This window comes from Pogoniulus pusillus, chromosome 40 (assembly GCF_015220805.1).
Source record: "Pogoniulus pusillus isolate bPogPus1 chromosome 40, bPogPus1.pri, whole genome shotgun sequence".
Classification (NCBI taxonomy): Eukaryota; Metazoa; Chordata; class Aves; order Piciformes; family Lybiidae; genus Pogoniulus; species Pogoniulus pusillus.
The window spans coordinates 3,478,806-3,493,471 of NC_087303.1; the positions used below are offsets into that span (position 1 = coordinate 3,478,806).

The window sequence follows — 14,666 nt, forward strand, 5'->3', positions numbered from 1 at the left end:
CCCATCCCCATCCCTGCTGGCACATTGCTGGAACCTCATCCTGTGCCATGATGGCTGGGTAATGCCAGGCAGCCAACACCAGCCACAAGTGGTTGGCACTAAGAGGGAACCAGCCTCAAAGTCCCATCCAGAGGGGAGCAGCCTGTGGGTTAGGGTGCAATGCTGCCATGCAGCTGCTTTTGCTCCTCAGGTTCTGTGGCATTCGAACTCTTTCTGGCCAGCAGGAACAGACCCAGCACCGCTGAGCCAGGATGTGTGCCTCTGCGTGGTCCAATGATGGGAACGAGGTCCTGAGGCCAGTGAGCCTCAGCAAATGCTCCTCATTCTCAGGACTACTCAACTAACCTCCCAGTCCATCCCTACCATGGCTTGGCTGCTCCATCAGAGCCAAACACCCCTGGAGCAGCCAGAGCAGCCCATCCCAGAGCCCGAGCTGAGCACCGTGCCCGAGCTCGGGGACACTCCTGCATAAGACACACAGCAGGAGGTCACAGCTCGGTGTGACGTCACCACCCGACACGTGCGAGCAAAGCTCTGCACATTCACACCCCCGGAGCCACAGCCCAGATTGTGCCAGGCTGGGGTTGCTGCACGTGGCAGACAGCACAACAAGAACCCCCCTGGCACTCTTATCCCCAGCCAGACTCTGACCTCTCTGCACGGCAGCAGTTTCTCAGCAGCAGACTCGCACCAGCAGGCACTGAGGGACCACCACAGTTCCTGCCACCTCCATGGAGCCATCTCAGCCAAGGGGCAAACAGCCCCCAGAGAAGCTGGCCTTGGCTGGCCACTCGGCCGGCACACACCTGCAGCCACTTGAAAGCCCCCAAAAGTCAATGCCGGTGGATGTGACTTGTGCTGCCGGCAGGAGCTCCTGGCCAGGCTGGCAGCAGGGTCAGAGCCTCATTTACCGGCGGCCTGTCACGCACCGCGGCGCTGCCCCTTGATGCTATTTCGGGCAGCGTGCCCCACATGCAGGCACAGCAGCTCACAGAGCGCTCGGCTCGGCGCAGACACCCCAGGGAACCACGCAGACCAGGACGGGTTTTGCGCAGCGCTGAGCAGCGCAGTGCCAGCTCCTGCCTCCCATCTCCACCAAAGCTGCCAGGCTCCACTCTGGGCAGAGGGTGCTGGCAGCTGGCACCGCGGACACATCCATCCCCCCCACCCCTAGCCTAGGAGCAGGCACCTCGAGCAGCGGAGCTGTGCTGACCTTCTCAGGGCAGTGAATGAACCTAGGACCCCCAGGAGCACAAAGCCAGGCTCTGAACCCCTTACCTTCGCCCAGAATCATCTCCTCTCTCTAGGGAGCACTTTGAAACGTTGCTCTGAAAATAAAAAGCAGCGCCATGTGCCGAGAAGAGCTGCGAGTGCAGCTCCTGAACAAGAAGTTGTTCTCCCACCCTCACATCCAGCGTGACCGGCAGCCCCAGTCCTGCCGCCGCGCCGCCAAGGGCAGGCAGAGGCACGTCCCCGCTCCCGGGATCCGCGGGGTTTGCTCCAGCCCTACCCCACCCCGAGCACAACTGATCCAAACCTCAGCTGCGTCAAGTCAGCAGCAACGAGGACTGAGAGAAGCTGAGGAGCGAGCAGGAGATCTTCCAGCTGCGGATGCTGCTCCTGCAGACGCCTCCAGTCCTGCTCGGCGGCTGCTCAGCGGGACAAGCTCTGCCCCAGGCTGCAGCCACTCCGGGACACGGCGCTGGCTGCCCAGGTCGCGGACAGAAAGAGCTTTTGTGAGGCTCCAGCAGAAGTCCTGTGCTCGAAGAGCAGAGTTCCCCTCGCAGAGGCAGCCTTGGCTCCATTGCAACACAAACCTCTCTCGCCTCAGGCACAGTAGGGATGCGAGGAGCGCTGGGCACCCGTGAGCTGCAGCTCATGCAGGGTGTCCTGTGCACCCCAACACCCTGAGCAGCATGACGGGGCCCATGAGCACAACCCCACTGCCCACTCGCAGACACAGGCACGACCTGGTTGCCACCCACAGAGCCTGCCCAGGTCGTGCCACCCACCCTGGCTGTCCACAGACACCTTGGTGAATGTTTCCTGAGCCCAGGCACTGCCGGCAGACCCCAGCCCATCACCTAGCCAAGAGATCACAGGCTGGGCACCCCAGTGGCTTGGACACTTTGGCAGAGCCAAGCCGGGGGCGTCACCCACGGGGGTCCCGCTTGGCAAGGGAAGGGCAGCTCCGTGCAGGGGCAGCAGCCGAGGCTTCGACAAAGTTCCTGGGAAGAAGTTTTCCTCCTGCCCTAACACCTCCCAAGATGGGGTCAGCGCGACCGGGACTCAGCTGCCTCCCCCGCAGCCCTCGCCCTGACGCACGCTGTTGCTGCCTCTTCTCAGGCACCGCGGGAATGGGAAATGGGACCAGAACAACCCCCGGCCGGGCACTCACACATCCATCCGTCCGTCCGTCCATCCATCCATCCACCCACCCACTCATCCCTCTCCCTCCTCCCGGCTCCGAGCTGCCTCTCCAGCTGCGCCCCCCTCCCACAACTTTGCTGCGGCCGCAACTCTCCCGGGCCCGCAGTCTGGCCAGCGAGGTTCGGGGGTACGGCGGGAGCCAAGGCTGTCCCCCACTCTCCTACCCTCCCTACCTGCCCAGCCGCCCGGCTCCACCGCCGTTTGCAGCATCCTCTCGCCGGCTCCTCGCTCCCGGCTGGGCGAGCGCGCTCCCGGTGGAGGAAGAGGAGGAGGAGGAGGAAGAGGAGGAGGAACGGGGGATGAAGGCAGCCCGCGCGCCGCCGCGGTGTGTGTGTATCTCTCTCCCGGTGCCGTGAGCCTATTCGCGGTGGGAGGAGGGAATCACATCCCGGTGCCGCATCCTGCAGCGGGGCCCGGGATCGAGATGGAGGGGGGGAGGCGCTCATAGCCCTCGGGATGGGATGTCCCGGGGTGGGACATGCTGCAGAGAGCTGGAGTGGGGCCTGGGGGGGTCTGTGCTGCCACTGCCTCCGGGGACCCTCTGGTTGCTTCCCAGGCCCGCTCTGGGGGATCTGGAGGGTGTGTGGGGGGGTGGTGACAGTGAGGTTCGTGGTTGGGCAGACGGAGAAGGTGACCTAGCAGGGCTGTAAGGAGGGCGCTCCAACTCAGGGCACAGAGATGCCCGGTGGCAGCAGTGCCACAGAGCACAGAGGGGTCAGGTCTTAGTCCCGCCTGGATAAGGGTCCCCAGTCCTGTATCTTGAGAGCAGCAGCCCAGCCTGGCTCTCCAGGACTCTTGGAGGTGATAGAGCTGGTTTCTGGGAGGCTTCATCCCTTGGCTGTGCCCAGGGTTGCTGTGCAGAATCTGGCACCACGACAGGATGGGGCCTCACACTCTCCCAGACACCCTGCCTGATCCTGCAGGACGAGTCGGAGCTGGAAGGAAGGGTCCTGTCTGCTCTGGAGTCGCTGCAGCTGGAGGGCGAGGACCCTCCAGGCCCAGGTGTCTTTGCTGACATGCAGCTGGCTCAACCTTCTCTGGAGAGCTAAAGCTCTCCTGGCGCTGTCCTGGCACCGTTGTCGTCGCGGTCAATAGTTGGGCAGCTCCAGCAGCTTCGCATGTGGCCTGGTGGTGCCGGCACAGAAGAGCAGGGAGGGGAAGCTCTTCTGCCCGCCCCGAGGGCCGCACTGTCTAGACACTTACATAAGCACATCCTGCCCTCCTCCAGCACGCTCGGTGGAGGATCTCGAAGCACTTCACACCAGCGCTAATGAGGCTTTGCAGCCCTGCTGCGGGGCAGCTGCTCGGCCCCGCCGGGATCCCTGGCCAGGGGCTCTCTCCTCAGCCCTGGCAGCTCTTGCACGCTTCCTGCTTTGCCTCCACTCAAAAGTGGAATTGGTGCCAAGGTGAAGGAGTCTGAGCAGCCCCATGAAGTCGCTGGCAGAGGGCTGGAGGTTGCTGGAAGCGGGGGCAGACCAAGTGCTGCTGCAAGCTGCTCCAAGCCTACAAGGGACCCTGGCTGTGGGAAGGCTCAAGGACCTCCAGCTCCCAGGGAGGTGGAAATCCTGAGCAGAGAGATGGCACTGAGCTCCTCTCCAGCAGCCATTTCCAGGTTTGTAGGTGTTGAGCCAGGAGCAGCTGGCCCAGCAGCACTGGGTGTGCTGAGAGCCCTTCCTTCGCTGCCACTGAAGCCAGGGCTGGGTCCCCAGGAGCTGCAGCAGAGCCATGGCACCACCAAGCCTTGGCACCACTCTTGCTGTAAATTACTCGGGGTTTTAGGAGTTCCTCTCCAGAGCCTGCTGCATTTATTTGCTGTGCCATCCAATTTGCACAGTGCTGGGTGGATTTTTCCTCCCTATAAATAATTACAGGCACTCTAATGGATCTCAAACCTTGCATTACCTTGGCTGTCAGGAGCCTTCCTCTCCAAAGAGCAGAGACAGGGCTGCAGCTCCTGCATCAATTCATTTAATTCACAATAACTCTTTCAGACTCATCCTGCTTCCACCCCACCATGAGGAAGGGGCTGTAACACCTCCACTCCAGGCACAGGAACTGGGGAGTCCAGGGATGAGGCCTCTTACCCATCTCCTGGCATTCCCGAATTGCAGAGCACAGGTGAGTAGCTCCCTTCCATAGGACCTGTGGGCTTCCCCCTCCTGACAGCAACCTCTGGCTGCTCTCAGGCTAATGCAATATTCCTCTCACCCTTCCCTCTCCTGGAGGCCCCTGTGCAGAGATTTTTAAAAATCAATCTGAGCTCCCCTGCCCATTCCAGCCAGGACTGAGCTGATGACACTCTGCTGTGTCAAAGATCTGATGGACTCCCACAAATAGTCCTCAGCGAGACCTTTGAGTCTGTGCCCACTGAGGGGAGCCCTGCCTGGGCACCAATGCTATGGGAGATGGTGGGCAGAGGGACAGCTGTGCCACAGAGCTGAGCCAGGGAACCACATCATGGAAAGGGTGGTGTGGGGATGGCTCAGCCCCAGCATCGCTTTCCATGAAGCCTCCCTGGCTCCTCACCCCCACACTGAGTTCTGCCAAGCTGCTCCAGCAGCTGCCGGGGCCGTTCCAAGCTGGTGGGGCTGGAACTGCTCACTGCCATCCTGGGGGTTGGGGTTCTCTGGCAGCAGCACTGTCAGGGCAGTAAAATCTTATCACAAGCCCAGAAAGATTTCATCAGTGTCTTGGAGCTGGATCAGAGTGGGTTACATCTTCACAGGCAGGAGAAGGGGCAGGTTTTGGGAACAGGCAGCAGGATTCAGCAGCCAGAACCAGTTAATAGAACAACATCAGTGAGCAGCTCTGGCCCATGGGAAGATGTCCCTACCTTAGTGCCAAGGCTGCAGACCCTGTCTGTGCCCCAGCAAAGGACAGGATTGGTCTCAATCGACAGCTTGGGTGTGGGGCTTCACCTAGAGCACAGGATGTGTGGGGTGCAGCTGAGAGAACTGAGGTTGTTCAGCCTGGAGGGAAGGAGGCTGAGATGAGACCACATCTGGAGTCAGAGGAGCCCAGGGATGCCCAGGGGCAGAGGTTTGTGTTCTGCAGGCACTGCGGTGAGGCTGAGCTTTCCCTTTCGTGCTGCACTTTGCAAGTGGCTCATTAATTACATCTCAGCTCCTCCCTGGGTAGGGCCATTACCAGCGGCTCTCCAGGGGCTGTGGTCCGGAGATCAACCTGTGGGGCCAGCAGCATCTTCCTGTTGCTTTCAAGAACCAGGCAAGAGCTCTGGGACAGTAACCTGTCTGTGTGTCTGTCCCCATGCCAGATGGACACCTCGCCTCCACAGTGACAGCTGTCACCAAGCTCCAGCTCCATTAGCACGTCCCTAGGGTAGCATGACAAGGGCAGTGACTTGGCCCCAGTTCCCGGGGTGTGTGCCACTGTGTCTTTGGCAGAGCCAGGCTGTGTGGGCAGCCCAGTTTGCACTCCAGCCACCATCACCCTGAGACCAGCCCCCTGCACCCGTGGGTGCTATGGGCACAACAAGCCTTGGTTTCTAAAGTGAGAACACAACTGGGGCAGAGCCAAGGTGTCAGCACCAGATGGGCTTTGTGGCAAGCTGAGCACCCCTTTGGGCACCAGTGGTTGCAGGGAACTCCTCTCTAGAGCAACAAGGGACACCCCTCAGAGGTGCAGGAGCAACGAGGGACCCTTGACACCAACTCCTGGAAACTGCTCCCCATGGCCCCAGGCCTCTGTCATTGCCCATCCCTGACCCTGTGCCAGTGCTGGGCATCATTCCTTGGCTCCTGTGTGGCCGCTGGGCAAGGGGCAGCCCCGCGGTTAGCAGGGCACTTCTCTATGTTTCTGGCAGTCTTCTTTCTTCCTTCCCATTGTTACTTTTAATTAAAACCTAGAGCAGGAAGATAAGGAGCCCCCTGCATGAGGGGGAGGGGTGCTTGGGGGAGGGGCATTTGAGTGTCTTGCAAAGGAGGGGTTGGTAATTCGCGATGCTTTCTTTTGAAGGGGGAGCTCTGAGCCCTGGCAACACTATCACAGGCGAGCAGTGTAATGAGGATGGGTTTGTTCCACCGCCCCTGTGAAACTGCTCCTTTTTTTTGGGGGGGTGAGGTGGGGATTGTGCTTCCTCCTAATGAGAGATGAACTGCAGCAGCTTCCCCTGCTGCAGGAGGAAAATGAAAAAGAAACTGATAAGAGGCCCCAGCCTCTAGCTTCTGTCTTACCTCCCAATTATAACTGAAAGCTCAGAGGCATTCCAGAGACGGGACTTGATGTCTACATTAATTATAAATAAATTATCTACACTTAATGTTTAAATGAAATTCCAGATAAAGTTTATATTTAGCTGAGCGCCGCAACGGGGCATCAATATTGATGCGAGGGGCCGGGAGAAGCTGCGCTGCTCCTGTCTGACGGCGGAGCCCAGCCGCAGTGGGGAGCCCCTGCTGGAGCTGGGAGGGAGTGGGGCTGGGAGGGCAGTGAGATAGGTTGGGTTCCTCTGCCCTGCCACGCCCTGCCCTGCCCTGCACCTCCGTGCCCTCCCAGCTGTCCTGGGAGGAGCACGACTCCTCCCACGGAGTCGCACATCGCATTGAGTTGAAAGGGATCCTCAAAGGTCTTGCCCAACCTTCCTGCAGGGAGCCGGGACACCTCCAGCTAGAGCAGGCTGCCCAGGGCCACATGGAGGCTGATCTTGAATGTGTCCAGGGATGGGGGCTCCAACGACATCGCTGGGCAACCTGTGCCAGTGTCTCACCACCCTCATTGTGCAGAACGCTTCAGTGCTCCCCAGGAGTGAGGAGATGTCACTGTGCCACACACAGGTCACAGCCTGGCCCCAGCTGCTGCGGGAGGTTTCTCAGCTCACACAGGTTTGGTGTTTGGCTCCAGGTTAAAAGGAGATTGCCTTAATGCTTTAATGCTGCCAGGGTGGAAGAGGAGAAGTTTGACAGGTCTGTAGCTCAAAGCTGTAGAGAAAAACAATAAATGAATAAATAAAAGGCAGCTGAAATCCTTCATCCTCTGGTCACTTGTGCAGAAGTTCAGCTGAGGTCTAAGCAAGATCCAGCATCCTGAGCAGTCTCAGGATGGTGGGACAAGGGCAGAGCATCCTGGAGAGCAGAGCATCCCGGAGAGCAGAGCATCCCAGCTACAGGAGAACACCCCAGCCAGGACAGAGCATCCCAGCCAAAGGAGACCATCCCAGCCAGGCCAGACCATGCCCACATGAGCCACCAGTGAGGGCTGGGCTGGCACAGCTTGGCACAGTCGGGCCAGAATCTGCAGCAGGGTCACCTTCGGTACCCAGCACCACACAGTCCTCATTCTGCAAGGGGAGCAGTATCTCATTTCTTCCTCAATTAGCTCCTGATTATCAGTGTCCCAGGGCCCCTTCCCAGTCTCTGTTTCATGCACCATTAATAATTCATTTCTCAGATAGCAGAACGCAGCAGTGCAGGGTTAGGGCTTTGTGACTAATAAGTATCAGAGCAACCTTCTCCTCCAAGGGACAAATGAAGGGAATGAAAATGAAGAATCAAAGATAATCTATTTGGTGGACTCTAATCAAAGCCTGGATGAAGGCTTTGCTCACTCAGGTGAGGACCACACAGGCACACTCCTCCTTCTCCTCCTCCTTGGCAGCCACAGGCTGCTGGGTTCCCACACATCACCTTACCGGCACCACCTTCTCTGGCAGCAGGGAGAACAGAGTCACCTTGGGGCAAAACATTGCCACCCTGCACCCAGAGCTGGAAGTTCAGATGTGAGCTGGATCCTTCCTCCAGCTGTTTTCACAGATTTCCCCAGTCCCTGCAGCGCAGAGGAAGAGGAACTCCTGAGACCCCCTGGCTGTTTTCTTCAGAAGCCCCAAACAACTCAGCCCATCCCTGGGGGATCTGTGAGTGGCACAGCCCAGTCTGACCAAGGGGCTCTGCAGCACACTGAGAACAATAAACTGCCCTGAAGAACTTCCACAGACATGCACTTGGTCCTCTGTGGGATGGGAAGGAAAAGCAGCTTCTTGCTTTCTCCTGCAGCCACTGTCCCACTATGCCTTGGTGTGGGTCCCAGCAGAGAAACCGTGCAAGGGAAACAAGCCCCTAGGCAAAACCCAGCTAAGCCCATGAGGCAGGGAGGTCTGATGGGCCAGAAGCAGCCAGTGACAGCACCTCCCATGTGCAATCATAGAACCACTGAGATTGGAAAAGCCCTCTAAGGTCATCCAGTCCAACCTGCAACCCAACACCTCCATGGCCATTAAACCATGGCCCCAAGTGTCACACAGGTTTTGAACCCCTGTGGGGATGCTAACTCCACCACCTCCCTGGGTAGCCTGTTCCAATCCCTGACCACTCCTGTAGTCAGGAAATTCTTAACATCCAACCTGGGCTCCTCTTTGGGTGCAAAACCTCCTGCTTTTCATGCAAGAACCCACAGCTGCAGCTGGCAGCACCAGCATGGGGCAGGGCACTGGGTGTTCCCAGCCTGGTGCTCCCCATGGAGGGAGAGCTCTCAGCAGGTGGAATGCCAGGGGCTGGGGTCTGGAATGGGTGGGATGAGCAGCACTCCCATCACAACCAATCCCAACACCAGGCTGGGCAGCAACACTGGGGCTGTTCTGTGGTGGGCTGGGGCAGTGGGCACCAGGATAAGGCTCCTTGGAGAGGCAGGAGCAGGGCAGAGCTGGCGCCAGGCGCAGAGCGTGGCGAGGAAGTGCCTGGCGCGTTGGCAGCTGCACATTAAGTGTGACAGGTTCCTGACAGATCCAATTACAGAGCCAGGCCTCAGCAGAATCTCAGCCCCGAGATTTAGTGCATGAAATTCTGCTGGGGAATTTTCCGACACTGCAGTTTTGTGCCCTGGGTCCCTGCAGGCTCTGGGCTCTGCTGGCACCCATCGAACTGTCCCTGGCTCTCCTCTCCACCATGCTGCACCCCATCCCCCTTCCACACCCCCAAAGTGCATGGCCCAGATGTAGTCACCTAAAAAATGGCAAGAAAAGAGAGGCAAACCCCTGGCAGAGCTGGAGAAGAGAGCACCCACAGCCTCCCTGCTCCTCTGCTCAATGGAGACGTGCCCTGGCCTGGGCCCCGGGCACCACGTGCTGGGATTGTCAGTGCCCAGGCACAGCCCCAGCGGCTGCACAGGCTCCAGGCTGCAAATCACTTGGGCTTCCAGTAGCCAAGGATCTGCCCAGTCTTCATGGCAGTATTTTTAGCCTGGTTTCCTAGAAAAGCAAGGTGGGCACTTATGGGGCAGTGCCTGCCCATGCAGTGGTGCTTGCCCAGCACCTTCTGGCCAGTTTCAGCCAATTGACTGGTCTCAGAGCAAGCAGGTTCCCCAAAAGCAGCATGCACAGAGCACAGAGAGACAGGAGAGAAATGGGAGCCTCTTCAGTAAGGTGGGCTGGTCCCAGAGCTGTGGCACGGGGGCAGCAGCTGCCAAGGTCACCAGGCTCTGCCTCCAGTGGGGCAGCCATGGCTGGAGAAGGAGGCAGGCAACAAATCCTCCTCGGGAAGAACTCCCCTCCTGGAAATGCTGCGCAGGTGAAAGGCTGAGCAGCCTCTAGGGATGAGATTTGTGCTGGAGAGGTCCCGGGGATGTGGGGCTGGGTCCTGCCCCGCGGCACTTTGCCCAAGCACCAGACTGGTTGCTCTGCCCCTGCCCAGCCAGAGCTGTGCCAGTTCCTTTCCTCAAACATACTCTGGGTTTATTTTATCTTTCACAAAGTGCTGCGAGGGCAGCGCCGTGCCCCAGTGCCAGCGGCGGGTCCTGTGATCACAGGTGGGGAGGAAGCTCGGGATGAGAGCTGCCAAGGCTGCAGCACCGCGGCCGGCAGAGCAGAGCTGCGTCACCGTCCCCTGGCTCTGGCACCTGGGAGCTGCTGGGAAGGCAGATTTGCTTCCCATCTACAAGGCTGCTCCATCCTCTGCCATCCACAGCTGAGCCCGGGCTGGCAGGGAGGAAGGTTCCGGGATGCTGTTGGGGGCTGGGAGTCTGCTCCTCTCCAGCCACAGCTTCTGTGCCCTCCTCGGGGGCACCTGATGATCCCCGTCGCAGGCTGCAGCGATTATAGGAGTGCCACCCAGCAGAGATACCTTCCACAACCTTTGGTCTCAACATCCCTGTCAGGGTGCCAGCAGGGACCCTCGGTGCCCTGGGCACGTGCCTCCTGTGCCACTGACACAGCTGGCATCACCTGGCCACATGCCAGGCAGCTTTTTTAGCCTAAGCAGAATAAAACTGCAGTGGTTTTATTTCCTGCCTCCCTGCTCAGGGCAGGAGAGAAATTGTTTGATGCTAATCCCCTTATTTAATCCTGTGGCAGCCTGGCATGTGGCTGCTGGCATTAACTCCTGGCGGGAAGCGGCAGAAAGCGGCCACAGGCCACAGGGCTGCTGGAGCAGAGCAGGACCTGGGGGTCCTCTGTGCTGTGTGGGCTGCCACACGCTCCTGGCAGTGCAGGAGAAAGAGCTGTGGGGTTTCAGGATAGAGTTCCTCTAGGATGAGCAGTTCTCATCTGGAACTTCCCCTAGTGCAGAGGGAGGCTCCAGCTGACCTAGGAAAGGTCACCTTGGGGTATGACATGCCCAGGGGCTCTAGCTGAGACCCTGCATGGCAGAAAGTCTCAAATGTGTCTGGGAAGCAAAATTTGGTTCCTGTCTTGCTTGCCCACGATGCCACAGGACTCACCCTGCTGCTGCCCAAACCTATGTCTGCATGGGGCCAGAGGCACAGGGGTGGGACAGATCCATGGAGTCACAGAATAGTTTCTGCTGGCAGAGACCTCCAGGATCACTGAGTTTGACCCTCAGCCCAATACCACCATGACCCAAGTGCCACATCCACACAGGTTTTCAACACCTCCAGGGATGGGGACTCCATCACCTCCCTGAGCAGCCTGTTCTAGTCCCTGACCACTCCTGCATCAGAATCATAGAACCATAGAATCAGTCAGGGTTGGAAGGGACCATAAGGATCTGCCAGGTCCAACCCCCCTGCCATGGGCAGGGACACCCTACCCTAGAGCAGGCTGCCCACAGCCTCAGCCAGCCTGGCCTGGAACACCTCCAGCCATGGGGCCTCAACCACCTCCCTGGGCAACCCATTCCAGCCTCTCACCACTCTCCTGCTCAACAACTTCCTCCTCACCTCCAGTACAGAAATTGTTCTTCATGTCTGACCTAAACCTCCCCTAGCACAATTCCAGGCCATTTCCTCTCCTTCTATCACCTGAGACTAGAAACAAGAGACCAACCCCCACCTCTAACCTCCTTTTAGGCCCCAGCTTAGGACTCCTAGCCCAAGCATCTGTGGTGCCACCAGGCCATCACTTCACGGAAGGTGCCAGGGCTCCTGCTCCAGCTGCTCTGTGCTCTCCTCACTACAGTGGGAGCCTGATGCTCAGTTCCACTTTGCCCCACTTTACCTCCAAGCCCTCAGCCCTCGTTATTCCTCCCCCAGCTCAGTTAAAGAGCCCTTTAATACCTGGCAGTTTCCTCCCTGGGAAGGTGCCTGCAGACTGTAATCAAGTCACATCTCAGGCTACTTTTCCTTAAGCTAAACAGATTGAGCTCTAAGTCTCTGCTAAACACCCAGCCCCGGGAAAGGGCCAATCTGAGGCGCTGCCAAGCAGAGAGGAGCCAGAGCTTTTCCAGCTGGGGCACTGAAAGGTGAATTGCTGCTTTCAGACGCTCTGACGATAAATGAAATGGGCTGTACAAAAATAATGGCTGCGTTGCCCTTGCTCTGGTCTGTGAGCACAGATGGATGCCAGAGGCACGAGAGGAGCTGGGGAAGGAGGGCGTGGGTGTTGCCAGGACTGTGCCCATCCCTATGCCAAGCTGTGGCCTGGCACCTGGCAAAACAAAAAAGCCACTGCAAAGCAGCTTCACCACACTTTTGCCAGCAGAAGTTGCTGCTGCTGCAGGGGTTTGCTGCGGGGCTAATGGTGCCTGTGTCTGCTGGCAGGGAGCTGTGGTGGCTGGGAGCAGAAGTGCTTCAGGGAGCTGAGATAAGCAAAGAAGCTCCGAGCCAGACTCGACTCCTGAGGTTATCGACAGGAATGTGTCAGCACTCAGGGACCCTTCCAGCTGCCCTCTCTAATGCCCAGCTATTGGAGGGCACTGGAGCAGTGAGTGGGGCCTCAGGCTGGTGTAAGAACAGGAGAAGCAGCACTGGGGACATCTGTCAATCACCATGAGGGTATGGCCATGCTGTGCTTGGGAAGGAGGCAGCAGAGTGGCACAGGGCAGAGTGCAGCTCCCTCAGGGGACTCTGGTCCTGGCTGGATTAAGAGGTGGGGGGAGCAGAGAGGTCTGACCATGGTGGGAGGATGAGTGGTGCAAAGCTCAAGGAGAGCTGGGAGTGGGGCTGGGGCCAGATTCAGGCAGCCCCACAACACACAGACCTGGTCAGACACAGACCTTCGTCCTCCTGAGTCCCTGTGGCTCCAGACCTGCTTTATCAGCACAGCCCAGACCAAATCAATGCCACAGTGACCTGAATGGCTGATCAGAGGGGAGCAGCCACTGCCCTGTCCCAGACTGAGTGGTACAGTGGCAGCCAGGGTGGCACAGGAAGATGTGTCCCCACACCCTTTCAGGGCCCGACTCAGCCACAAGCAGCCTGGGGACTTGGCCACATGAGGCTCTGAAGGATGCTGGCTCTGAAGGACGCTGGTCAAGGTCACCGCAGCAATTGCTGCAGCTCAGCTGTTCCCTGTCACCAGGCTCAAGGTGACCAAGCCCCTGGGAAGGAGAAGGCAGAAAAGGCTGCTAAACAGAGGTGCACAGAGAGGAACGAGCAGGGCCTGGGTGCAGACCCACCTGCAAAACCCACAGAGCCCCATGGGGCAACGCTGTCCTGACCCTGCATCCCAATGGACTCAGGGGACCCCCCTCACAAATGGGCAGGTCTAGATCAGTGCTGCAGAATCACAGAAGTTCTGGTTTGGGGCAAAGTGGGCACCCAGCTGCGTCTGGGCTGATAAGGTGGCAGCAGCCTGTGCTGCAGGCACCCCTCAGATGAACTCAGCCTGGATTCTCCGAGCTCAAATCAGGGCAGTTTAAGCCCAGCACAGCGCAGCGGGACCCCTGCAGGAGGGGTCCTGCTTGAGGAAGGGTGCGAGAGGCCAGCCCAGCCCCTCCCGGAGCTGCAAATAACTCCGGCGGCCTCGTTACCCAGATTCCGACCAACGGGAGCTGGATTCGCCTGTCCCCCGGGCAAACTCCACCTGGAACTGGGCCACGGCCCCAGCCCGGCGCAGCGCTGCCTCTGCTGCTCCCGCCCCGGCATCGCTGGGGACAACGGCGGAGCCCCGCTGGTCGCGGTACTCGGCACCTGGCCCTGGAGGGGCTGCCCAAAGATCGGCTATGTTTGCGACAGGGATCACTCCCGGGCATGACGGTGCCCGGTACAAAGCCGCCCCTCTCGCTTGGCGGACCGGGACCGGGCCGGGAGCACTGCCAGGGACCGGTCTCGCCGCCCAACGGAGCGGGGGGGAGCCGTGGGTGTGAGTCCCCGGGCACCGTCTGAGCATCCCCCGGCACGTCCCGGAGCGGACCTGCAGCTCCGGGTGTCCCCCAACTCCCCGGGCACCGTCCCACGGCCGCGCCGGGCCGGGGCTTCCCTCTAGCGGCGGCAGAGAGCGGCGTGGCGAGCGGAGACTCCGGGATCCCGGTACCGAACTCCTGCACCATCCACGAGTCCTGCTGCCAGCGCCGCGGCTCGTCCCGGGCACCAGGAAGGTCTCGAGTGGGTGAGGTGGGGGGGGGTTGGGCTGCTCAGGACACAGAATCACGGAACCATGGATTTGCTTTGGATGGAAAAGACCTCTGAGCTCACCGAGCCCAACCACCGAGCCAGCACTGCCAGGCCACCACCAAACCACAGCCTCAGCACTGCATCTCCAGGGCTCTGGAATTCCTCTAAGGATGGGGACTCCATACCTGCCCTGGGCAGCCTGGGCCAGGCCTGGGCAGCTCTCCAGGGGAAGGAATTGTTCTTCACGTCCAACCTCAACCTCCCCTGGGGCAACTTGAGGTTGCTTCCTCTTGTCCTGTCACTCGTTGCTTGGGACACTGACCCCTCTGCAGTGTCTGTGAGGAGGGGTAGGACTATGGCAGCCCCATACATGAGACCTCAGGCACTAGGGACACCTGCAGTGCCATCATGGTGAGATCTGGCTCTCCAGCAGGCAATGGAGTGCTCTGGCTTTGGTGCAAGTGCCACCCTGCATCGACCTCCCTGCACAGTGAGCTCTC

At 59.4% G+C, this 14,666-nt stretch overlaps 1 protein-coding gene across 6 annotated transcripts in view; it reads right to left on the bottom strand.

Moving 5' to 3' along the window:
• ZNF385C (zinc finger protein 385C) overlaps positions 1 to 2,955 on the bottom strand; it is a 63,584-nt gene extending 60,629 nt beyond the window's left edge. For 4 of the 6 annotated variants that reach the window (XM_064174339.1, XM_064174332.1, XM_064174331.1 and 1 more), the window contains exon 1: positions 2,604 to 2,955. In XM_064174339.1, coding sequence (XP_064030409.1) covers positions 2,604 to 2,640 — 37 coding nt within the window. In that variant the 5' untranslated portion in view covers positions 2,641 to 2,955. Of the gene's footprint in view, positions 1 to 1,278; positions 1,329 to 1,403; positions 1,698 to 2,603 lie in introns of those variants that run through there. The other 2 variants (XM_064174336.1, XM_064174335.1) reach the window with 2 other exon arrangements.
• Between the last annotated feature and the right edge of the window lie 11,711 nt (positions 2,956 to 14,666).